The 25,942-nt window shown below is 34.0% G+C and overlaps 3 protein-coding genes and 1 long non-coding RNA gene across 6 annotated transcripts in view; 2 read left to right on the top strand and 2 right to left on the bottom strand.

Moving 5' to 3' along the window:
* Nucleotides 1–74: 74 nt before the first annotated feature.
* On the bottom strand, nucleotides 75–1,665 carry LOC144837589 (swi5-dependent recombination DNA repair protein 1 homolog). Its single transcript, XM_078692777.1, has 2 exons — nucleotides 986–1,665; nucleotides 75–335 (listed from the first exon to the last, which is right to left on the bottom strand). Exons 1-2 carry the CDS (start codon nucleotides 1,223–1,225, stop codon nucleotides 156–158), a joined length of 420 nt encoding a protein of 139 aa, XP_078548903.1. The 5' UTR covers nucleotides 1,226–1,665; the 3' UTR covers nucleotides 75–155.
* Nucleotides 1,666–1,750: 85 nt separating this feature from the next.
* Nucleotides 1,751–13,852, top strand: LOC144837602 (condensin complex subunit 2-like). 3 transcript variants are annotated; one of them, XM_078692792.1, is made up of 17 exons: nucleotides 1,751–1,827; nucleotides 2,353–2,672; nucleotides 2,892–2,984; nucleotides 3,148–3,268; nucleotides 3,975–4,018; nucleotides 4,113–4,184; nucleotides 4,480–4,678; nucleotides 4,789–4,877; nucleotides 5,559–5,770; nucleotides 5,934–6,067; nucleotides 7,646–7,749; nucleotides 8,526–8,648; nucleotides 8,901–9,002; nucleotides 9,541–9,699; nucleotides 10,085–10,192; nucleotides 10,739–10,918; nucleotides 12,784–13,852. In XM_078692792.1, the coding sequence occupies exons 2-17, from the start codon at nucleotides 2,364–2,366 to the stop codon at nucleotides 12,862–12,864; spliced, it is 2,130 nt and encodes a 709-aa protein (XP_078548918.1). In that variant the 5' UTR covers nucleotides 1,751–1,827; nucleotides 2,353–2,363; the 3' UTR covers nucleotides 12,865–13,852. The 3 variants fall into 3 exon arrangements, with proteins under 3 accessions (XP_078548918.1, XP_078548919.1, XP_078548917.1); XM_078692793.1 differs by having other exon boundaries at nucleotides 1,771–1,900; nucleotides 10,085–10,174; XM_078692791.1 differs by having other exon boundaries at nucleotides 1,772–1,900.
* Nucleotides 13,853–16,949: 3,097 nt separating this feature from the next.
* On the top strand, nucleotides 16,950–17,128 carry LOC144837590 (uncharacterized). The gene is made up of 2 exons (XR_013611530.1): nucleotides 16,950–16,993; nucleotides 17,088–17,128. It is a non-coding gene; the product is annotated as an uncharacterized LOC144837590 (long non-coding RNA).
* LOC144837582 (ligand-dependent nuclear receptor corepressor-like protein) overlaps nucleotides 17,011–25,942 on the bottom strand; it is a 31,960-nt gene continuing 23,028 nt past the window's right edge. Inside the window, exons 5-6 of the mRNA XM_078692768.1 lie at nucleotides 23,724–23,862; nucleotides 17,011–22,369 (exon numbers count right to left, since the gene is read on the bottom strand). Coding sequence (XP_078548894.1) covers nucleotides 20,602–22,369; nucleotides 23,724–23,862 — 1,907 coding nt within the window. The 3' untranslated portion in view covers nucleotides 17,011–20,601. The remainder of the gene's footprint in view (nucleotides 22,370–23,723; nucleotides 23,863–25,942) is intronic.

Below are 25,942 nucleotides of genomic sequence, written 5' to 3'. Positions count from 1 at the left end.
CCATAGTAAATTTTACCATAAAAGTACTGTACGGTGATAATACTTTACGTAAAATAAAGAAAATAAGAGAAATGTTGTATGTAAATAATTTATTAATCATTTGTTATGAAAATAACGACACATCATTATTATTTCACCATTAGATAATAGAGTTTCTATTGAAATGAGTCCTCATCTTTCTTGTACTGCAACAAGTTCGCATCTAAATGCCACAGTTGAATGAGATCGTTGATGCTTGGTTTTGGCGTTGGCATTTGCATATGCAGTTCTGTCAATGACTGTTGGCAGGCTTCTCTCCATTTGTCAATAAGAATTTGAAGTTCTGGTAGATTATTCTAAATAAAAAGAAAAAATGTGCTTTAATTATTATTATTATTATTACTATTTATTCTTTCTTTATTCTGCAAGCACTTTCAGTACTAGTGCACTGATTTCCAAAGTGGTACAGTAATTGAAAATATAACAAACATAATAAAATAAATAATGCTGCATAAATGACGTGACCAACCCATGTGCGACTATACTCCAAAGAGGTTCTGCACAGTATAGGAAGATGATGATTATGTTGAATACATAAACTAAAAGAGATTAGAATATGGACTTGGTATACAATTACATTTTCTGTGTGAAAGATGCTAAATTAGTACTATATAGGCTGACATTTACAGTGGTATTTCACAATTGTTATTTAGGATGTTAAGCTCTGTCTACACTATCAAACTTTATGTGACAAAAAATGTGATGTCACCATATATGGACATGATGTCATATCACTAACATATTTGGGGATATCTTTACAATATTTGGGCACATCACACTTTTTTCAAACTAGTTTGATAGTGTAGACAGAGCTTTAAATCAAACTGTTGTGAAATTGTAAATGTCTACTTTATGCAGGAAATTTGTTATTCTGTTGGGCTATTGATGTTCATTTGCATTGTAATTTCTGACAATTTAGAGGGGAATTGTGATCAGAATTAAATACCTTTGCCCTGTATAATTTTACTAATCTCAATTGCCTCAATGTCTCTTGTTTTTGGGACACTAGTTTTTGCAAAGTTGTTCGTTCAGCAATTAAATCTTCACTGCATTTTTCTTGCTCTTGCTTTAATTTCTTTGATTTGTTTTTATCCACTATGCTCAAAGTTGTTCGTTTTCTGCTTGAGTTGGAGAGTTTCTCGGGAGCGTGATGACATGGTTGTTGCTGCCGAGTTTGTTTTTCCATTGTATTGTCCGTATTTTAGTCTCGTAATAGTAGGCTAGCTATCCGGTTAGTTAGGACTAGGCCTACTACTACTGTATATAGGGCCTATAGCCTAGCCCTCTTTTGGATTGGCCAGCATAGGCTAGTGTAGCCTGTAGTGTCTGGGAGCCGTGGCTCGAGGCCTCTCTGTCTGTGTCTGTTGGCTACTCTTACTTTGATTGAGTAGTAGGTAGGCCTACTAGGCCTAGCTAGGCCTCTACTAGCTAGTAAAATAGATACCTCGAGGTAGGCCTATACTGAGGCTATACCTTTTAGACCATATTGATGCCTATGAAATAGGAATTAGCTCAAAACTATAAATGTTCATTATACAACATAAAAAATGGAGAGAAATTACAACAAAACGGTGTATCATTATGTAAACAGAAAAATCAAACATACCGCCGATGGTTCTGGTTGACTGATCACGTCTCAATAGTAGGCGTGGCGTGTATAAAATCTATTTTATAAATACGGCAGTCGTTCAAATAGTTCAATAACTCGTCACGGATTCGCAATGCAGTATGGGATACTTGTAACGGCGCTAGTTTTTGATTTGTTTATTTTGAATGAAAAACAAAATTGTAAACAATTATTACTTATAATTACATGCTTTTAACCTAATGCATGACTAGGGCATTAATCGTTGATTATTGTGTAATATATTGTCATTATTTGGTTTTTATCGAAGGTCCTGCTGCTTAGCTTTTTAGGCGCGATACTGATATCTTTTCTAGGCCGCCTGGCCTACTACTAGCTAGGCTAGGCCTAGCGAGCGGATTACCAACCAAGACCCAGCAAAGGCTCTCATCTCAGGTGTATGTTGGTAAAGTAGGCCTAGGCTAGAGTCAGGGTCGGTAGAGTAGCCTGTAGGACCTTGTCTAGGCCTAGCTATTAGGCTAGTAGTACTATCATTATAATAGGCAATGAAAAAAAAAAAAAAAATGTGCATCCCGAGAATGAAAAAAAAAAAAATAGGCTGCCTAGGCCTATATTATTATATAATAATAATATTATTATTTAATAATTTCCTTGTACTCTATTTTTAGAATAAATAACATTTTATTCAACATAATAAGAAAAAAATGACAAAAGTTTTTGTTTAATAGCTTAAAGAATCATGTCGACACCAAACAATCCAAGATCAATAAAGCGTACGTCAACTTCTGAGTACATCTCCCCATCCACAAGACGAGTACATTCAAGATTAGGAAGTGCATCCATTGCCACAACTTTTGTGAATGTGTCCGTGAACGATGATGCAGCTGAGCGACGAGAACGACGTAGGTCTAAGGTATTGGAACTTCAGCGACAGTTACAGAGTCCAGCTACACCAACCAATAGGAGGCGGTCGCTACCTTTAAATGGTTTATCCACTGACCAACTGACCGAACACTATTCAAGCTGTATCAAATTGTCGGCTGAAAATGTAAGTGTTTTTTTTTGGGGTTTGGTGGTAAACAAATCATATCATATACAGAGCCATATGTCACACTAATAGCATTGCTTAATCCTAAGGAAAGATGCTTTACCTCATCCTTCAGATGGGATGTAAAGCTGTTTTGTCGCGGGTCCATAGAGGGTCTAATCTCAATTTCCTCAACTGAGGACAAACACATTACATTTAACCATGGTATTTTTTTTGTAGAAAATCAACGCAAAGAATGCATTTGGTTTACATCTGATTGACTATATGTCTGAAATGCTGAAGGAGAAGATGGGAGATCTTACAAACTTTCAGGTTTGTTAAAACAATTGTCACGAAATGTAATTTCTTGCCATAATTGTATTTGTGTGTATAAATGGTGTGTAGAAATGACTCAATAATCACTATAATAAATGAACTATGACAGTACACTAGTATTTCCACTACTATGAATACTTGATTTTATTTGCAACTTTAGATGGCAAGCTGTACACTTGATGCCAGTGCCAAGATCTATGCAGGGAGAGTAGATGCTGTACATGCAGATACCTACAAGGTCCTTAGTGGTCTAGGCCATTCTGATAAATCAAATCAAAAAGGTTTGTTTATTTCATGCATAGTTATTGCCTACAATGAGTTGAGTGGTCGAGTACTGTTTGTAATAATAATATTTCTTCTTATATAGCTCTTATTGCACAATGCTTCTAAGCGCTTCACATTATTACCCCAGTCATTTTTTTGGGATCAAACGCATATGGAAACATACTCCCATAATGCAGCTAGTAATCAGCACAAAGTTGTGTCTTGATCTAACCGGGTACCCATTTATACACCTGGGTAGAAAGAGGCAAATGTAAGTAAAGTATCTTGCCTAAGGATACAAGCAACAGACAGATAGCTACAAAATGGGTGCAGGGTCAAGGCTCTCCTTAATATCTGGTGGTAAAACAAGTCTTTTTGGTTTGGTCTTTCTGTCTCGTGTACACTTTAAAGCACAGAGTTCAACCATGTCACCCTGGTGTTCCAGTCCATCTTAGGCCTGCCAAATGAGCTCTGTTTTGCTGTACGGTATGACATGAAGGGACTCTAATGAAAAGGGAGAATAATGGAAATTGTGTGCAATTCAGCCAATTAGGCTCAGCACATTATTCTCATTCTCCGACTTTACAATTCCAACATTGTAGGTTTTATCCATGTCTGTTTTTCCCACAATTTTACCATCCTTTTTAAGATATGATAGCGGTGCATATTTCAAATTGTTTGCAAAAAATTTAAACACATTTGTTTTTTAATTTTGCTTGATAGAACAACTTGAGGGTGATGATGCCAAAGAAACAAAGAAGAAAAAAGTAAGTTTATATTTTAGCATTTTTAAAGATCTCCACTTTCAAAGTCTGTCTATGTACATTTTCTTATAATTATCTTGAAATATTTGTCTTTAAGGCACGACATGGTAACACTGTGGTGACCAACCTTAACACAATCACAACCAACAAATTTGATTTAGAATTTGAGGTAAGCACTATTCACTACTTTATAACTATAGTAGCAATGTAATTTGTTATACAAATATAGTCAACTCTCCCGCTACCGTACTCACTGAAAATAGAAGTTTAGACTTTTCTTGTGGTCGTAAAGGTCCCAAATTCTTTTCTACCATTAAAACACATTCTGAATACCAGATTTTCCAATACCCAGACATATTAGACCAGCCCAAAGGTGTCCTGTATTTTGAAAAGTTGACTGTAATTGTTTTTATGACTACATGTGACTAGCAACTAACCTCAGAGGTGTTTTTGCCCGTTTCAAGGTTGATCCCTTGTTCCAAAAGACAGCAGCAGCGTTTGATGAGGGCGGTACATTTAGTCTACTGCTGAATCATTTACCAGTACGTGATGACACCTGCGAGATGTTGCTGGATTCAACCTGTATTATTGACAGCATTGGACAACAGGCAGGAGAGGTACAAGACAGACAGGACCAACAGGTTGATTTAACAGAAATCAAAGGTACATTTGTCCCTTTTAGTGTGCAAAAAATTATATAATTATTTTTATTTTTTACTTGTTTGCTAAAGAATATTATTTAAGAAGTGTTTTATTAATTTTGTTTTCTGCAGGTCACTACAACTGTGCTCAATTCTCATCACTTCAAATCTGCCCGGCATTCTTAGACTTTGAGTTTACAAATTGGAGTGAAAATGGTGAGGTAGGTATACATTTATTTTGTTTTTATTTTATTTCCAAACCCAACCAACAGCAAAATAAATTCGCCAATAACAGGAGGGTACATACAGTATAAACAATTCACCCAGTGATATTCTGGAAATTAATTTATAAACGGTGAATATGTACATTTGTACAAATGAGAAATTGCCGGCCCAACCGAGTTTTTTTATCAGGATTATTATAGACAGACATACTACCATTATTATCTGAAATGATTTATTCATGTGATGATTCATTCAGTGATATTATTTGTGGTTTTTTTATTGAGTGAGTGGCCGAGCAGTTAAGACAGTGGAACCGTAATTACGTAGCCATAACATCGAGGCTCACTTGCTCCATGGTTCTGGTGGTAGAACAAGTCTTCTCGGATAAGGACTGTAAACCGTAGGTCCAGTGTACACATCTGGCTCATGTGCACTAGTACATCTTTCGAGACGAGTAGGGGGTTACCCCGCCTGTGTACTAGTACATCACAACCACTGATCATAACTGGGCTCTCTGGGAGACAGTCTTTGACTGAAGAGGTTGCCCAGTATAAATAATAACAAATAACAATATTAAATTAGTATCAAATTTTAAATTGGCAAAACAAACAAGGAAATTTGTATTCAAATTTAACTACTGTTATTTGAATATGTTTTTATTTACTTACATATTTAAGGACAATTTTAGTGAAGCGTTTTCCAAAATGGCACAAGAAGAGAAAGCCTTTGATATACATGCTATACCAGAACCAATTGAAGAAGATACTCCTATTGATGATTATGGACCAGACCATTTAAATGACGGGGATTATAGTGATGACGACGATGTTAGTGGTGGATATATAGGTGATACCATAGAACATCAAGTGATTACAGAGAAACGTGATGGGTAAGAGATTCACCATTGTGGTAATATACAGAAGCAATAGACAAGTGATGTCACGTTCACGTATATACATAGGATATGTAATATTATTCTTTATCATATTAAAAAATAAGAACATATATTTGAAAACATTAAATAAATGACCAACATTTGTTTCTTATACCAGGATGGCTATGGGAAGCAAGGATAACCTAAGTCTTGAGTTAGCACTACAACCTGGTGAATACTCCTACTTCAAACCTAGTATGTTCACAACCTGGGCTGGACCTCAACATTGGAAGGTTAAACCTTTTTCCAAAGGTAATCATTTAATGGTTTATTTATTCAACTTTATTTAAGAAGGATCATCCAACTAACAGCTGCAATGCAGTATTACAGCTGATAAAGAGCCTTCTACTGCCTACTAGAACTCTTTGATCAGATGGCCAATGTCTGCTAGTAGTAGTAGTTCCAAAGACTAGGGGCGGATTGCAATATAAAGACTTTATCTTAGGCTTAGATCTAAGCCCTAAGCCCCTCGCGAAAGTCTTAGTTAAGCCTCTCAGCAAAGTCGATTGCAATATAGCGGTCTTAACTGAGACTTTATTAGTAAAGAATTTCAAACAATCAAACCAGCCTATAGTTACCGACAAATGAGGGCGCTATACCAACAAGTGCAAATAGAGTAAGTTAACAATAAGGAGTAGCGACAAGCTCCTCAGTAGGACATATTGAGGCCATTTTAATGCATGAATGGACACACTGCCTATTCAATAGCGTTAAGATTACGTAAATACTAGGAGATTTTAGCAAATAATTTAAAATATTGGCAACAAAATTGTATGTAATTTTATAGTAAATATTGGTTAATTAATACATGCTTAAAGTTTAAAAACAAATACTTCAAAAAAATAAATTTTAAATATGCTACTATATGTAGTCTTTTCTTGGTCAAAATAGTGTAGCGCTAGGCCGCGTATGGAGAATATGCGAACAGCTTGTTGGTGCGTTTGTGGACCGCTAATAGTAATTGATCGTCAGGTAGGTGTGGGCCTATACAGATTTTATCTATTGAAACAATTGGTAGACAAAAATAATAATACACATGTCTTATAGTTCAATACCCCTTTTCTACACTAGTATCATAAAATCAATTCACAGCAATATTTAAAGAAGTTAATTTCGCCATGATATTACAAGCTAGCCTAGGTAGGCCTAGGAGCGCTCGCGTCGCGCAGTTAGCGTAAGCCTGCCTGGAGGAGGCTTAGAATCTAAGACCACGGCGCTGAAATTCTAAGCCTAAGACTTCTTATTGCAATGGTCTTAAATCTAAGACCATCGTTGCTAAGGGTTTCATCTTGGGCTTAAGTCTAAGACCGCGGTTAAGACCTTTATTGCAATCGGCCCTAGGACATCTACATATGTTGGAACCCAACATTAAAATCAGACAGTGTTCCACTCTTTCAAGACCCAGTTGAAGTCTTTCCTTTTCCAACAAGCTTTTCTTTAATTGAAATTATTGCCATTGTCTATTTTAATTTATGTACAGCGCATTGAGAACTTGCTTATAAGCGCTATATAAGAATGAACTATTTTTATTACAGAAAACATCGCAAAAATATACAATATCAAATTGCATAACTCAATTTCAACGTTAAAATTCATGACTACATATACAAAAAAAAATATAAAATTTATAGATATACTGTGTATTGCTATTAGGAAGGAAGTGACTGTATTATAGAATGACATTTTAAAATACTGTAATTTATATTTGCGGCCATTACCATTTGTTTACAATGTGTACAGTGTTTATTAAGGCAAGGGGAAATACATGTACCTCTCAGATGATTTTAATGGCTTCAATAATAAATATTTTGCATGTTTTTATATTTGTAGAACACAATGAAAAGAAAGATGACAATGCGAAGGTTAAAAAACCTGCATTCGTTTTGGATTATGATAAGGACATCGACTTTATAAAATCTTTCTCCAAATCCAAGGTAATTATATAGCTTACACGCGACAGGCTCATTAATTTGCTTTATAACATGGGTTCAAGGATGTGTTTTGCTAGGCTAGCTAAACCTAGGCTAGGTGGTGATTTGATCGCCGAGCAGTGGTGCTTGCCGTGGTAGGCCTAGCTTCTTTCTAGGCTAGGTCTATGCCTATTCGCCCAAAAAGGTATAAGTGAAAATAGTTCATAGACCCACGTTATAAAACAAACCATGCACAAGTCTAAATTCGTACATTAGTGGAGATGCGGCGCACTTTCGGGTATTGTAAATACCCTTGAGTGCGCTACGTCTCCACTAACGCACTGTGACTTGTGCATTATTTGTATATTGTACAGTTAACACCCAAAACATGCTATCAATCACATAATTTATTTCTTTGTTTCATTTTTATACAATCAAAATAATGCTTAAAAGATAAATAGTCAACTGACTCTACATTGGTTACAAACTGGTCTAAACAGAAAATATGATTGAATATTAATGGAGGTAATATTTGCATATGTTGAGTTTGGTTTGGACATTTTTTGTTGTCAAGTCATGTAACCTTTGATTCTACAGTAGGTCCAGGTGACCACTTTAGATTCTGTTGTCAAAGACATGCACATTTGAACAAACTTGTTGGTTTATATAGGCATGAACAAAATTTAAAATGATTTTACAGAACTGACTTTGACAAATAACGTAATGCATACGTTGTCTGTTGCAATTGAAATCGAGGCCATTGTGATAAAATATACCTTTTCTAATGTTTGTTCTTTCAGGCAGCAACTACTTTGTCTAAAGTTACATTAGAAAAAAACAGCAAGACATCGACGACACTACCAAATGACTTGCACTATGACCCAGATAATTTGTTTAAACTTTTCCTGAAACCATCTTTTATGGTGAGTAGTATCAATTAGGTCTTTCATAAGATGTCTGCATAAGATTTGGATCTGACACAAATCTCACCGAATCGTCCTTTTTTGTTGGTTTTTATTTGAATTCTCAGCACATTGAGACCACTAGATGTAATAGGATTCAACCATCTGACTTACCTAGCTCCCAAAGCTACTTTTTGTTAGTATGTATACTTCAGTTGCAGGAAAAGAAAATTTAGATGTATTCTCTACATTGATATTTTTTATTCTTTACAGGTTAAAAGACAGGCACGTGAAAGCAATGGTGTAGATGATGGTATTGAGGGATACAACTACAATAATGAGAATGATAGAGCTAATTTCTGCCCTGCTATGAATGTAAGTAATGCTGCTGCACTCTATAAGCTATGCTTAAACCTTAAAAATATTCAAATATTTATATTAATATTCACAGTTCCCAATAAATATCATTATGTATGAATAATCAAACGATGAATGATTAAAAGTGGTTGTAAACACACAAAAAACAAAAAAATAGCCAATAAATAACAACTGTACTTAATATATAACAGCTATTCTCAATATTTAACAATATCAATATATCTCAATGTATAATAATTGCTGACAGAGTCAGCGCCTGAGCGAGTAAGGCAGCAGTCGAGTGGTTATGGCACAGGTTCAAGTCACTCCTCGGCCATTGTTCTGGTAGGACAAGTCTTCTCGAATAAAGACTTAAAACTGGAGGTCCAGTGTACACATCTGGCTTGTGTGCACTTTAAAGAACCCACTACATCTTTCGAAAGAGTAAGGGGTTACCCCGGTGTACTGGTCCATTCAGCCCCTGTCGTTGTGGACCGTTTGTAGGGATCCTTAGGGGAGTAGAAAGTTTACTGAGTTGATTGTTTATATTTTGCAGATGGAAGATGATGATGATCATGATGATGTCGGTGAAGGAGGTGACTTCACTGCCAGTGACTACAGCAGCAACATGTTTCAGAGTACATTGATGGGCGAGGATAGCATTCTTGATACCACTGCCTTCTCTGGTGATAAATTAGTGGCCCAACCACACAGGGTAAAAAGACTTTATTTTTTGGAAATAACTGGTGTACTGCAAATTATAATTTAAGCTTTGTTCCCACTAGTGACGCAACCTACGCAATGTAATAAAATGCCCTTCCAATAATTGTGTTTGTCCCCACGTGTGTGAAATCAAATCTGCGATGTTTGCAGCACTGTTGCGTCGTCGATTATGCAATACAGCACTATGCGTCAATACGTCGCTGCTTTGCGTTGTGTCCTAAAAAAACGGAAACTTTTCCGATCCCAGGGATGGCTACTTACAGGAGGTTCAACTATATTACCAACAGTTTCTCAAAAAACACTTTATTACTTACAGGTCTTTGTGACTTTAGGTACAATGGTCTGTAAATTAATTACACTATTTATTTGTTTATCAGGTTGCAAAAATTAATATACCTTATGCAAAGACTGCCAAAAGAATGGATGTACAGAAATTAAAAGGTATAATGTGGAAGTACCTAACCTACGTAAGTGAACAAGAAAAGGTAAATGCTGTCACCTGTCTCTTCTGTCAAGTTAATAATGTTTGTGTTTGTTGCTGATGGTAACTCATTTCTGTTTCAGTGTTGGGTAAAACATCTGACCTTAGCTCCTATCCTACTTCACAATTCTTATTTTTACTTCTTACTCTTCCTTTAAATCTGCTACACCATCTCTCTACTTCTCGTTTAAGCTCTGTCTACACTATCAAACCAGTTTGGAAAAAAAGTGTAATGTGCCCAAATATGGTATAGTGATATGACATCATCATCATAGTCTGGGCACATATTTTTTCTCACATAAAGTTTGATAGTGTAGACAAGGCTTTACACATATTTACTGATATTTACTCCTTATATTCTCAATCTTTTGTCCGTTTCTTACTCCAATTATAGCTACAAAATGTCACTTGATTCAATTTCATTTGGAAGACATACATGATGTTGCTGTTGTACCATCTTCTCTGCCGCCCCCCCCCCCCCCCTCCTGCCCTTACAATGATCATTTCCACAGTGATACCATGGTGTATGTATTGCTTCTTGTTTTTTCAGGAAAACATTGATGAAAATGAGAAAAATAAACATACTGAAGAAGGAAAAGAGAAAGTTAATCATCAGAAATCGTTCAAAGATATGTACACACACCTTCCAGAAAACCTTTCGAAGAGTCTGGCTAAAAATCTTAGTGTTCCCATCGCATTTGTTTGCTTGCTGCATCTTTGCAATGAAAAGGTATGATCTTTATTAATCACTCATTAAGCATAACCTTTGTACTCCTGCCAATTCATATCATAACCTTTGTACTCCTGCCAATTCATATCATAACCTTTGTACTCCTGCCAATTCAGATCATAAACTTTGTACTCCTGCCAATTCATATCATAACCTTTGTACTCCTGCCAATTCATATCATAACCTTTGTACTCCTGCCAATTCATATCATAACCTTTGTACTCCTGCCAATTCATATCATAACCTTTGTACTCCTGCCAATTCATATCATAACCTTTGTACTCCTGCCAATTCATATCATAACCTTTGTACTCCTGCCAATTCAGATCATAACCTTTGTACTCCTGCCAATTCATATCATAACCTTTGTACTCCTGCCAATTCATAGCATAACCTTTGTACTCCTGCCAATTCATATCATAACCTTTGTACTCCTGCCAATTCAGATCATAACCTTTGTACTCCTGCCAATTCATAGCCTAACCTTTGTACTCCTGCCAATTCATATCATAACCTTTGTACTCCTGCCAATTCATATCATAACCTTTGTACCCCTGCCAATTCATATCATAACCTTTGTACTCCTGCCAATTCATATCATAACCTTTGTACTCCTGCCAATTCATATCATAACCTTTGTACTCCTGCCAATTCATATCATAACCTTTGTACTCCTGCCAATTCATATCATAACCTTTGTACTCCTACCAATTCAGATCATAACCTTTTTACTCCTGCCAATTCATATCATAACCTTTGTACTCCTGCCAATTCATATCATAACCTTTGTACTCCTGCCAATTCATATCATAACCTTTGTACTCCTGCAAATTCATATCATAACCTTTCTACTCCTGCCAATTAATATCATAACCTTTGTACTCCTGCCAATTAATATCATAACCTTTGTACTCCTGCCAATTCATCTCATAACCTTTGTACTCCTGCCAATTCATATCATAACCTCTGTACTCCTACCAATTCAGATCATAACCTTTTTACTCCTGCCAATTCAGATCATAACCTTTTTACTCCTGCCAATTCAGATCATAACCTTTTTACTCCTGCCAATTCAGATCATAACATTTTTACTCCTGCCAATTCATATCATAACCTTTGTACTCCTGCCAATTCATAACATAACCTTTGTACTCCTACCAATTCAGATCATAACCTTTTTACTCCTACCAATTCAGATCATAACCTTTTTACTCCTACCAATTCAGATCATAACCTTTTTACTCCTGCCAATTCATATCATAACCTTTGTTCTCCTGCCAATTCATAACATAACCTTTGTACTCCTGCCAATTCATATCATAACCTTTGTACTCCTACCAATTCAGATCATAACCTTTGTACTCCTACCAATTCAGATCATAACCTTTGTACTCCTACCAATTCAGATCATAACCTTTTTACTCCTGCCAATTCATATCATAACCTTTGTACTCCTGCCAATTCATCTCATAACCTTTGTACTCCTGCCAATTCAGATCATAACCTTTTTACTCCTGCCAATTCATATCATAACCTTTGTACTCCTACCAATTCAGATCATAACCTTTTTACTCCTGCCAATTCATATCATAACCTTTGTACTTCTGCCAATTCATATCATTACCTTTGTACTCCTGGCAATTAATTTCAATCCAGGGGCAGATTCAGGATTATGGAATAGGCAAATTTAGATAAACCTAGATGGTCGGAGATGGTATGCTTGCACATAAAATTCAGAACTTCATTGATAAATTTTGTTTATATGGAGGTTGAAATTTGTTTAATTTTGTGGGGGAAAACTCCAAGCCTGAATGATATTCTATGCATTATTTTTGATTAATTTTGTCTGTCTTTTTTATTTACAGAATTTGATTGTATCTACAAAAGGACAGATGGAAGATCTTACTATCACGCAAACTGATGTAGAACGTTTAACAGCCACATAATATAATACTGTATACTAATGCCTAATGTACTTTTTGTAAATACCTACTTTAATGTCCTAAAATAATATAATATACTGTTAGTAGGGGATAACGATAGAATGTGCCATTTTTTATTGGGAAGTGAGTGGGGAGGGGCGGTGGGTGTTTTTTCATGCAAGTTAAAAGTGTAATCTGCTAATATATTTTACTTTGTAAGTGTGATTTAGAAGTCTTCATCCAAAAGGGTTGCTTTTGAATGGATTTTTATTTAAATAGGCAGTAGGCCAATCAATTAGCAATTATGGGGAACCAATTTTAATTGAATATGTTCTTACTGTGGTGTTTGTGATAATGCTTGTCAGTTTATTTATATTTTTCCTTTCCAAGAGGGAATAACATCCCTTCTGCAGTATTACTAAGTGATATAATGTTTTAATCTTCTTTGTATTAAATATATGATATTATATTATTGATTGTATAGTACTGATGTTAGCCTAATACACTAGCAAATCCTTATACATTACCTTATTTTGCAATGTTACTGATGCACCATGCTATATGAGACAAGTCACTATAGGTAGGTGTCATAGCTATTACTCAGATATAAATGTAATGGAGTGTTCCCATTCTGGAAAGGAATCATAATCATGGAGTTTATAAATACTGATAACAGGCGTGAAATTAGGGGTATTTTGTCAAACAAACAACAACAATTACTGCTAAATAATGTGGTAAATAATCCTAATTGTTATTGGTAAATGAGAACAAAACAGATTGGTTTACCACAGAATATCTATAGAATGTTAGCCTATTACACTAGCAAATCCCTGTACCTTATTTTGTAATGTTACTGATGCACTATTCTGTATGAGACACATCACTATTTCTAAGGTATGTGCTATATATCTATTACTCAGATATACATGTAATAGACAACAACAGTTCTTTAATATAATGTATAGGTATATATAGCACAATTAAATTTTGAACGTCAATAAAAGTGGCCCGATTCTTACCTTTGTAAACTGCTTACTATGTGGTCTGTTTGAAAAAAATCCCTGTACTATACAGTAGTACAGGGATTTTTTCCAAAAATAGCCAAAATATGCACTTTTTAAAATACTGTTATTATGCAATAATATTGCTATAAATGTCCATATATTGCGCTTAAAACATCTTATAGACGTATAGTAACCATTTATATCAAAAAATAAAAAGGTCGAAATTTGGCCTTTTTTAGAAAAAATCCCTGTACTATAGTAAAGGGATTTTGTCCAAAAATGGCGAAAATACACACTTTTTAAAATACTGTTATTATGCAATAATATTGCTATATATGCGCATATATTGCGTTATAAACATCTTATGGACGCATAGTAACCATTTATGTCAAAAAATAAAAAGGTCGAAATTTAGCCTCTTTTAGAAAAAGTCCCTGTAATATAGTACAGGAATTGTTTCCAAAAATTGCCAAAATATGCACTTTTTAAAATACTGTTATTATGCAATAATATTGCTATAAATGGCCATATATTGCGTTTTAAACATCTTATAGACGTATAGTAACCATTTATGTCAAAAAATAAAAAGGTTGATATTTGGCCATTTTTCAAAAACAATCCCTGTACTATAGTACAGGGATTTTTTCCAATAATGGCCAAAATTTGCACTTTTTAAAATACTGTTATTATGCAATAATATTGCTATATATGAGCATATATTGCGCTTTAAACATCTTATAGACGTATAGTAACCATTTATGTCAAAAAATAAAAAGGTAGACATTTTTGACATTTAAAAAAAAAAATCCCTGTACTATCGTACAAGGATTTTGTTAAAAAATGGCGAAAATACACACTTTTTAAAATGCTGTTATTATGCAATAATATTGCTATAATATATAATATGTACATATATTGCGTTATAATCATCTTATATATGTATAGTAACCATTTATGTAAAAAAATAAAGAGGTCGAAATTTGGCAATTTAAAAAAAAATCACTACTATTGTACAGGGATTTTTTTTTAAAATGGCCAAAATACGCACTTTTTAAAATACTGTTATTATGCAATAATATTACTATATTTGCACATATATTGCGTTATAAACATCTTATAGACGTATAGTAACAATGTATGTCCAAAAATAAAAGGTCGAAATTTTGCAATTTTTTGAAAAAAATCCCTGTACTGTAGTACAAGGATTTTTTCCAAAAATTGCCAAAATATGAACATTTTAAAATACTGTTATTATGCAATAATATTGATATATATGCGCATAAGTTGCGCTTTAAACATCTTATATACGTATAGAACCATTTATGTCAAAAAATAAAAAGGTCGAAATTTAGCCTCTTTTAGAAAAAGTCCCTGTAATACAGTACAGGAATTGTTTCCAAAAATTGCCAAAATATGCACTTTTTAAAATACTGTTATTATGCAATAATATTGCTATAAATGGCCATATATTGCGTTTTAAACATCTTGGTTACTGGTTACTATATCATACGCAGAATCACATAATGTTGTCTACGCATATTAGCTCTAAAAAGTCAAATTTGCATCATTGTGCAATATATAGGTGTATATATAGCAATACTATTGGTAAAAAAATTGAATGTTGTAATCAAATTGTAGCCATTTAAAAAAAAAGAAAACAGCAGTCTCAAGAATATTTTTGAGTAGCTTTGTGCTTTTAATAAATACCCACATACAGTAAAAGCAAATAAATGCATTACTTATCAACTGCCTACGAACCTTACAAACGAACGTCACAAACAAAAAAAAGATAATGAAGTTAAGAAATACTACTTAGAACACTAATCTACAAGTATGCGTCTCATCATATGAAAAGCTGAGTTTATACTAACTAAGGCATTGTTCATAATACATGACCAATCATTTATAGCAATAGCAATATACATTAAATAAATTCAACAATATTGACAAAATGTATCGCTGTTTTACTACACGTTGTTATAGGATGTTCTAGGTATTTTAATTTTATGAGCAGTGCTTATTTCAAACTCATTACATTTGACTTTTTTGTAACTGAAATATATCACATTCATTTATAGCTCCCTAGCATTGTGACTAAAATACAGTATTTACTATTTATACCTCCCTAACAGATAGTTCATTTACATAATTTAAGTCTCCTTAACTCCATGATAAAAATACAGTAGAGGAATCATCAGGCAATGAGTAAAATTGATTATAGTGCGGTTTGCCACAGTCATTAGCATTTAGCTAACAATCAAATAGATTTTTTTACGAGAATTCACACATGATTACAGTTAATGTTTTACAGAAACATAAGCATACAAACATTTATAACAATAATAGTTTCACATTATCAACAGAATTCTAAACAATTACGTTATAACTAAAAATGTTTCATCATTGTTTGAACACAAGATTTACAAATAATTATTTAATCAATTAAATAGCAATTATGTGAGAACTGGACAGATATTAATACAGTATAGATTTGCATAAATCGTTGCAATCTAAAAAAATATGATTGTTTATAAATAAGCAAAATGTGAACGTGTGGGTACAGAGGCTATATAAATGTTATCAACATTTTAATGTGATTTAATTAACATTTAAATGGTTTTGGTTGTTTAACAAAAAGAATTTTAGTAATAACAACATAATTGCACGAAGATAAAATTAAAACTGTAAACCCCTTATTGTTCGCCTGTTACAGAATACATATATATATATATACATATTTGGGTTGCACAGACATCTTTGTGTTGCACCATGAGATACATAAGCAGGGCTGTGTGCTAATAACTACATCAAATTTGGGAAAAATAAGGGGTTGCGATTGATGGGGATGCAACAAATAATCTGTTGCAATTGATGGGGATGCAAAAAATAAGGGGTTGCGATTAATGGGGAAGCAAAAAATAAGGTGTTGCGATTAAAGGGGTTGTGAAAAATAAGGAGTTGCGATTGATGGGGATGCGAAAAATAAGGGGTTGCGATTAATGGGGATGCAACAAATAATCTGTTGCAATTGATGGGGATGCAAAAAATAAGGGGTTGCGATTGATGGGGATGCAACAAATAATCTGTTGCAATTGATGGGGATGCAAAAAATAAGGGGTTGCGATTGATGGGGATGCAACAAATAATCTGTTGCAATTGATGGGGATGCAAAAAATAAGGGGTTGCGATTAATGGGGAAGCAAAAAATAAGGTGTTGCGATTAAAGGGGTTGTGAAAAATAAGGAGTTGCGATTGATGGGGATGCGAAAAATAAGGGGTTGCGATTAATGGGGATGCGAAAAATAAGGGGTTTTAAAAGTATGTAAATTGCACAAGCTTGGCTGAACTTGACATGGGATTTTTCTTAAATAACAATACTTATTGTAAAGAAAACTAATTAAATTAATTTAGTATTCTAATGGAGTAGATTTGGTTGTTCACATTCATAAAAGTTGAATTAAGCACACAAAGGTAATGGAGACAAATACATGTACAAGTAGAAGTATATAATACTAATAAGCACTGTTGGTAACAATAATATAAAATGTTATACAATCACAGTAGAACCTCTATTAAGGGGACATCTTTAGGACCAAACAAAGCATCTCTTTAATAAGAGTGTCCTTTGATTAGTGGTTTCCCAAGATGGGTTTTACTGTATAAAGATACCAGAAATAAAATAATTAAATAATAAACTAATGAGGGATTACAAATTTGTATCAATAAACAATACATAAATATACAAATATGATCTGACTTGACCTTAATGATGGGCTAACCATGTTTGAATATTAAATAAATATTCATTAAATATTAATTTCATTTTCAATTAAATTTAAGGTGTAAATTTTATTTACCAATTAATAAAAATAGTAAATAATAATTAATATAATTAAAAATTGTGCAAAATGTTTGTCACATTCACAACTAACTAAAAATGGTGATCAACTTAAGGTGTGCTAAATATTATAAAACAAAAAAGGCAAGATTGGATTTTGGAAAAAAAGATTAAAATCTTTTACACACAAAACAACTGTCTCATTTAACATTATCCTAAAGCTTTATCAAATTCATTTCTATTAAATACTTAAAAAAACAGATTCAATATAAAAACTGTGTTGATACATTCATATGCTTTATGACCACACATTTAATTTTTACCTCAACATACAAAATAAATATATTAGCATAGCTTCTTTTTTCCCACTCATTTTTTGAGAACATGGAAAGATTATACAGTGTTGTTAATTTGAAAACTTGTGTACTCTTTTTATTAAGTTATTACAAATCTTAGTATATAAACTTTAACTATAGTGGGTGTGGCTCCAACCATGGTAGGTGTGGCCCCAAACATGGTGGGTATGGCCCAACTATAGTGGGTGTGGCCTAAACCATGGTGAGTGTGGCCTAAACCATGGTAGGTGTGGCCTCAAGCATGGTAGGTGTGGCCTCAAGCATGGTGGGTATGGCCCAACTATAGTGGGTTTGGCCTAAACCATGGTGAGTGTGGCCTAAACCATGGTAGGTGTGGCCTCAAGCATGGTATGTGTGGTTTCAAGCATGGTGGGTATGGCCCAACTATAGTGGGTGTGGCCTAAACCATGGTAAGTGTGGCCTAAACCATTGTAGGTGTAGCCTCAAGCATGGTAGGTGTGGCCTCAACCATGGTGGCCTCAACCAACCTCAGTACTAACCAACCTCAGTACTTTTCACCCCTCACGAATCAAATATATTTATTCACAATCAACATTATAAACACTTTGTATGTTAATTTTTTTGTTTAAATGTCAAGGCCAAAAAATAGATTTTAATGGAATAGTTATTAAATTTCTTAAATAAATCATCTTAGAAAAGAAATTATTGTACATTTCCTCGTACAAATAATTTCTGTATTTATATTTTATGGACCATTTTTTCGGTGGTTTTTTAAGCTGTTGTAAAAGACAAGCAATCCTTGAGTATATAAATGCTTAATTTACGTAGAAAACATGATGGTCAACAAACAGTAACTCTAAAAGACTTCCATCATCCCCTCATCCCTCTCCTGGTTTCCTCCCTACCCACTCATTCTGCCTAAAACAACACCTACAGTGATTACAATTTAGAAAGTTTTATTATACATGCACATCTATCTCTTGCTAACAATATTATAACCAATGCCCACTATTGCAAAGAGGCAAAATACAGAACCAAATTATATACATTTTATACTTTTTTTTAACATAAGAAATAAAAACATAGTTTATCTCATTTTTACCTACAAAAATCACAAGTTATACAAATAGTGTTTCTTTTTCTGAATGACCATGCAACCGTCAATAAATAAAACAATTTGTATCTGCGTACAACACAGTTCTCTCGTATAATACATATACAGTACACAATTTAATAAAATAGTCAATGATTATAAATCACTAGCTCTATACCATTACAAGCACTTTGTAGATTGCAAGTCATTTTAATGTTGAAGTGAGAATGTTACTCTTGTAACAAGGTCAACAAAACGTGTTAATAATTTTATTACAGATTGTTTTTATAAATTATCTTGTTGATTATCTTTTGCAATTTACTTCCAGGACAAAAGTACCAGTGAAATGTAAACAATATAAATATCAAAGGTGTATTTTACACATTATCTAATTGTGGAATAAATATTTTCAAAAATAATGACAATACCAGACTATTCCATTCTAAGATAGGGTGTTAACTCTACCTTGTTACACAAAAAAATATGGTACCACTTAACTACTACAGTATAGTCTTCAACAAAGAATGTGTTTCACACCTCGTAGATGGACTTCGACAATTCTCCTCTGAAGAAACTGCATTAAAAAAAAAAAAAAATGCTCAAACCATACAAAAGGCTACAAAAATGGACAAGTTGCTTCAGATAGAATAAACGGGTTAAATGATGAGGGAGCTGTTGTCGTTTTATGCTAGCACCATATTTGAGTTGAAGCAGCTCCTATAGTACACAATGTTACAAACTATCGCTTGCTTATAAATACATTACAAAATATTATGTAGAGAACATTTGAAAGCAATGGAATAATGAAATGAATTCATTTTAAAACCAATTCATGGTAAATTTAGTTTGTTTATAAAAATTCTTGTGTATCCATGTTTCATGAATCCAAGTTTTGAAAATAAAATAAAAACGAAAAGAGCAAAAACAAATGACTGAAAGACATGGTGTAAACGATGTACAAATAAATACACTGGTATTAGCATGAAATATTCTTATCAATAAGCAAACAAAATACAAAATCTCTCTCTCTCCAATTAAATTTTCTCTACAAAGAACTTATCAAATACCACTATGACTTCCCTCACTCAATTCACAAGTACAATTGTTTTCAGTGGCGTAATGCAGAGGTCTGAGGTCCCTTGTTTAGGAACCCCAAGTGACGTTTTTAGCCCTTTTCGACATATTTAATGCCTGTATTTTCCTCAGGGGCCCCCATAAGCTCCGGGGCCCTAGCCAGTGAGCGCTCATAGCCGTTAAACCACTGGTTGTTTCAAATGCAGCACGTTGTTAAAGTTAATACAAAGTATATGTGTTAGTGATGTTAATACTTGTTACACTTGGTTTATAGTGGGAAATTGTATTTGATGCATAAAATAGGGTTTATACGAACTTGATCTAATAACCATATTTTTCATTTCAATTAAAAGCAGATAAATTAAATTGTCAAAATCTTCCATAAATGTCCAGTCTAACAAATTTAATTTGAGAGAGACCACCTTTGTTCTCAGATCATACTTGTATTGCACCTATGTTTTCGGTGATTTTCTGCGAATTCTCCGCATCATCATGGCAACTTTTCTTGGTGGGTATTGATTCCTCTTCTTCCTCTTCTGTTGGTCGTTTCCGCGTGGACTTTGAAAGATCTTTAGCAGTAGGTTCTTCTTCCTCCTCATCAGCAGCAGCAGCAGTGGCAGGTTCCTGCGATGCTTCTTCTTTGCTCTCTGGTGAATCCTGTATATTCTGAACTTGCTGATATATTTGAGCTTCTAGAAGTTTCTCAATGATGTTGTTGATATTGGAACTCTTTTCGCGTTTCACTTCTTGCTGCTTGACTGGTGGCGATTGGCTATACCCTGGAAGTGCAGAATCCCGCTCAGGTGGAGATTCACCGACCAAAGATTCCCTCGGTGGCTGTTGTAATCCAAGTGATGTTGACTGCCTTTCGTTTAGCAAGTAATACTCTTCCTCGAGATACTGTCCCGCGTAAAGGGGATGCGATCTGTAGTAGTGACTAGCCGATTCCGATAAATGGCGGAGTGCTTCGGGATCAATTGAGTAAGGAAACATACTATGCCAAAGTTGGCGTTCACTAATTGCACGTAAACGACTGGCAAAACTATCGTAAGAGGGCATGATTGTATTACCAATTGGATACATCATGGCGGATGGACCTAACCTTTGCGGTTTAAATACCTCAGGTGCTTGCGGACTTTGGTTCGAGTCTGAGTGGTCGGAGTGAGTGCTGCTTGTTTGTGGTTTTTCCTCAGCTGCACGTTTTGCATTGCGTTTTAAATGGCGCTCTTTGACTTTGTACTCCAAAGTGGAATGTGGTACACCAAAAACATTTCCAGCTCTTGTTACGGTCATCTCGCCACGCTGTACTGCATTAACGGCTTGCATAAGACTTTCTCGATCGTAACAACGATAGCGCCCTCGCTTAGGCCGTTTACTTTGCCCGCAAAATTCATCAGACCTACCGCTTGTGTTACTAGTGACCGAATCCTGTTCTTGAGACGTCATGTCCATTAACGGTGAAGCAGAACGCTTAAACCATTCGTTTATAACAGCAGCATTATTTCTCGTTTCTTCAATGACAAATGGTTTATCTTTGTCTGAACCACCATTCACAGGTCTGAAATCAGGCACTTTTATGTTAGGATCTACTTGCCCCGATTTTGTCTTTTGCGATTCGATATTTTCCCGATTTTCACCCTGATCAATCTCATTAACATTTTCCAGATGTTTTTCGATGAGATACTCAAAGACACTTTTTGAGAGGCTAGACTCATGACTGATTTTATTATTCTCATCTGAATCTTTTGCTTTGATACCTTGACCCGAAAGCATTTCTTGTAGAAGTAGTCGGCCAACTGTTTGCTTACCGTCAATTCGGGTTTTACACTTCTCGACTTCCTCCAGATGCTTTCTAAGGCGAGAAATGACATCTTCGCCCTCTTTAGCAAAACAAACGCTTCCATATGTATTTGTGTCTTTTGTATGTTTAGCTTTATCAGTGTCTTTTGTGGTCTGTTCAACTTTAGGACTGATTTTCTTATACGAACGATTGTTAGCTGTCCCTGTGGACTCGTCCTCATTAAGAAATGAATTGCGATTTAGGTGGTTACGAATGGTGGATCGTGGAATTCCATAAAGCACAGATGCGCGCCGTGTTCCAATTTTACCGCTGCGGACATCAATTAAAGCAAGTTTGAGATCGGCCTGTGTGTAATTAGAGTAAGTACCGGTCTTCCCATGACGAGCAAGCTTGTTTTTATTCCTGTAAAAAAAATTTAACAAATTATGTTAGACGTAAATGATTTTTGTTGCATGACACTGTATATATAAATCATAACTATAAAAACCGTTCTCAGTTTCGATAATTTAGGTTTGTATATAAATCATATAAACAAAACAGATTAAAATATTCCTATTAGAGAGAAAGAAACAATGATTCTACAATATAATTTTTATTAATTCAAACTCAATCTCTCAACATAACGCTACAAGTTATGCAACTGAGTATCACTCATGTCATAAAAAACAAAAATTATTTCTGATAAATTATCAAATACATACAATATATAATTCCTATTATTTCAAACTGAATCTCTCAAGTTTTTTGAATAATAATTTCAACTATTCCCAAATCACAAACACATTTGAATATCAATATTTCACATAATAAGAAGGTTTATGTGAGCTGTTCTTGGGCAAAACCATTACTTGTTGAAAATTGAGGTGTTAGGAATATTAATATGATATTTCAAGCATTCATTTACACATGGGATAATGGCAGTAATATACATGTACATTTGTTAGACAGCCACAACATTTGCTGCTACTTTTCTGATGACGACAAATATTTAAAACAGAAAAGCAAATTTGAAATTAAATGGCCAATTTTTAAATTGTTGTTTTTTCGTAATGATTTTATTATTAATTATTATTTCTGTATTATCTTTTACATTGTAATATTGATTGCCTTCCATTAAGATCAGCAGTAAAATCAATATGTTATCTTTTAATGCTCTTAAAATTCTGTCAAATTTCATTTCAAATTCTTCATGTTATCACTACTCTTTTTCCTTTAAACAGAGGGAATGCCATGTTAAATTAAGTGTAGCTTTACTGTTTTATGTTATTCGTGTCTGTGCTCAGCAAACTTAAATAGTTTCACAAAATGATTGAATTTATGTTCTAGATGCATAGTAACAGTTTTAAGCTCTGTCTACACTATCAAAAAACAGTGTGATGTGCCCAAATATGGTAGTTATATGCCCAAATATGGTAGTGATATGGGCACATCACATTTTATAGTGTAGTCAGAGCTTTAGAATTTTATTGTGCAGCCTTGTTGAAAAAAAAATTGCTTATGTGGTTAAATAAATGCACTTTCCTAAATTATTTTTGTGATCAACATCCAAATTAACAAATTATTGTTATTTTACTGCGTGAATTGTTGATACTGCTTTGCTATGAGTTGATGATATTGGTCAAATTTTGACCTGTACAAGGAATTCATACCCCAAAGCAAAATGTTTTTTTTCACGCACTTGCTTAATTTCCTGATCTTTAACATTCTTTGTTTTTTTTAAAAATGCAGGTAGGTAAACAGGTATGAAGAAACTTACTTGACTTTAATGAAAGGCACCTTGAGAGATGACCGATTTTTTTGTGGTGTTGCTAAGGATAGTGGACTGTCTGTACTGCGTTCATCCTCAACAATACCGGCTCGACTTAGGTCCAATGGTTGGCCATCAGTATAATCTCCTACGAAAATATAAAATTATTGGTATATGGTTAAAAATAGATAAATAGTTCTCCTATGAATCTGTTTCTGTGAGGTCTCATCAAGGAGCTTCAAAATGCTGAAGCGGTGAAAATGGTTTCTCTGCGTCATCGAACATTAAATCAATTATTTAAAGGATTTTTTTATTGATCTTAGGGGTCAATTTTTAATGACCATCACTATAATAACTTATGAAAAGATATTTCATTGGCGTTAGAAACATTTATATTTATGCAATAATACAAACAAACCATTATTACTATTATTATTATCATTATTGCCCACAGGACTAATAAGCAAGTGTGTAAAGACATTAAGTTCTACAGCCTGAGTGAGTGGCTGAGCCGTTAAGAGAGTGGAACCGCAATACGTAGTCATAACATCGGCAAGGGTTCGAGGCTCACTCGCTCAAGGTGCTGGTGGTAAAACAAATCTTCTCGGATAAGCCGTAAGTCCAGTGTACACATCTGGTTCATGTGCACTTTAAAGCACCTAGTACATCTTTCGAGATGAGTAGGGGGTTACCCCGCTGTACTAGTTCACACACAGTCACAAACTCATCATAGTACTATCTATACGCTGGGCCCACTGGGAGAACAGTCTGAAGACGCTACCCAGTATAAAGAATGAATAATAATAATAATAATAGCCTTTCTGACCACTGGACACCTACAACTATATAACATAAAGGTCTGTGTGATATATTTTCTTCAGTAAGATTAAGAATTGAATTCTGGTAGGCTACTCATATGTTATTCAAAGGTAGATAAACTGCTTTAAATCCAAAAACAACGAGCAGATGGTATGCATATGGTTTAAACCTCTATCATTACTATTAAAAAGTAAATATTACAGCTGTACGTAATATAACTATTGATAATATGCTCAGATTAGAATAGATATTTATCATGTCGACTACAATAAAATAATTTAAATTAAATAAATTTCTTTAAATCTCTCGTGTAAATGTTATCAAAAAATTTAAAATAATTTTCAAACATATACAGCATTGATTTTGTATGTTAGTTTAACCATGTTTTTATTTTATTTATATTATAATACATATTTCCATTCTTATTTATTTAGTGAGATAGTTGGTGCATTTAAAATAGTTAATAATTAATATTCAGTTTCTTTACTGAAGTTTGTGAATATTGAAATTCTGGTGTGGTAAACGTTGAGTCAACGAAGGCATAGAAAATGATGCCAAAAAAAAACATGTAACAATGAAAATTTGTATAATGAATCGAAAAAAAAAATTTAAATAAACTAATTAGCAGATTCCACGAAACAATTTGGTTATACTGTAAATACACAGCTGCTAGAGGGCCATAAAAACGGCGATATACTATATTATCACAGCCAGTTGTTGCTGAATAATTAAAATATAATTATGCTAATTTGCTTGTTTTATGTACATATCATTGTCTGTGACTGGAACAATGCACACAATCAAGCAGACAACGTTTTCATTACCACCAGAGGTCAAAGTCCACTCAACTGTAACAGGTCAACCCTCCCAGTAATGTATTATCATTCATCCCAATTTTGTGTTTCAAATAAAATGCATTTTTGGATGATTAGACAAGTCTTTACTCATTAGATTGTAATGCTACAGATGCTCAAGGTATAGTCTGTAATAGAATGCATTAGAAATGAAAAACGCCAGTGGCATATGGCCTTTATGTTTGTAAATATCTAAAATTACATTTAGAAATCACTCATTCAAGGTCAAACTTATTTTAATGTAAAATCTAAGGGCACAAGACATTAAAGATGTATTGTCCCTTTGACTAATTCCAAAAAAAAAGATTTCGAAAAAAAGTGGGTCATTTTGAAGTATAATAGTTATTAACTTTCACCAAAAATTAGTCGAAAAAAAATCATTTAACTGAAATACAGACGTTTTTTTTGTTCAAAAAATAACTTTGACTTCCAGTCAAAGTTTTCGATCAAAACATATCTCATAATGCAACGTGCTTGTTTGGCTACTCTATAAACATAATCATAAAATTTCCTCGCGATCTGTGTGAGAACACCCTCTCAACCGTGAGGAGTTGT

This window comes from Antedon bifida, chromosome 3 (genome assembly GCF_963402885.1).
Source record: "Antedon bifida chromosome 3, ecAntBifi1.1, whole genome shotgun sequence".
Classification (NCBI taxonomy): domain Eukaryota; kingdom Metazoa; phylum Echinodermata; class Crinoidea; order Comatulida; family Antedonidae; genus Antedon; species Antedon bifida.
This window is presented reverse-complemented; position numbering and strand designations above follow the sequence as displayed.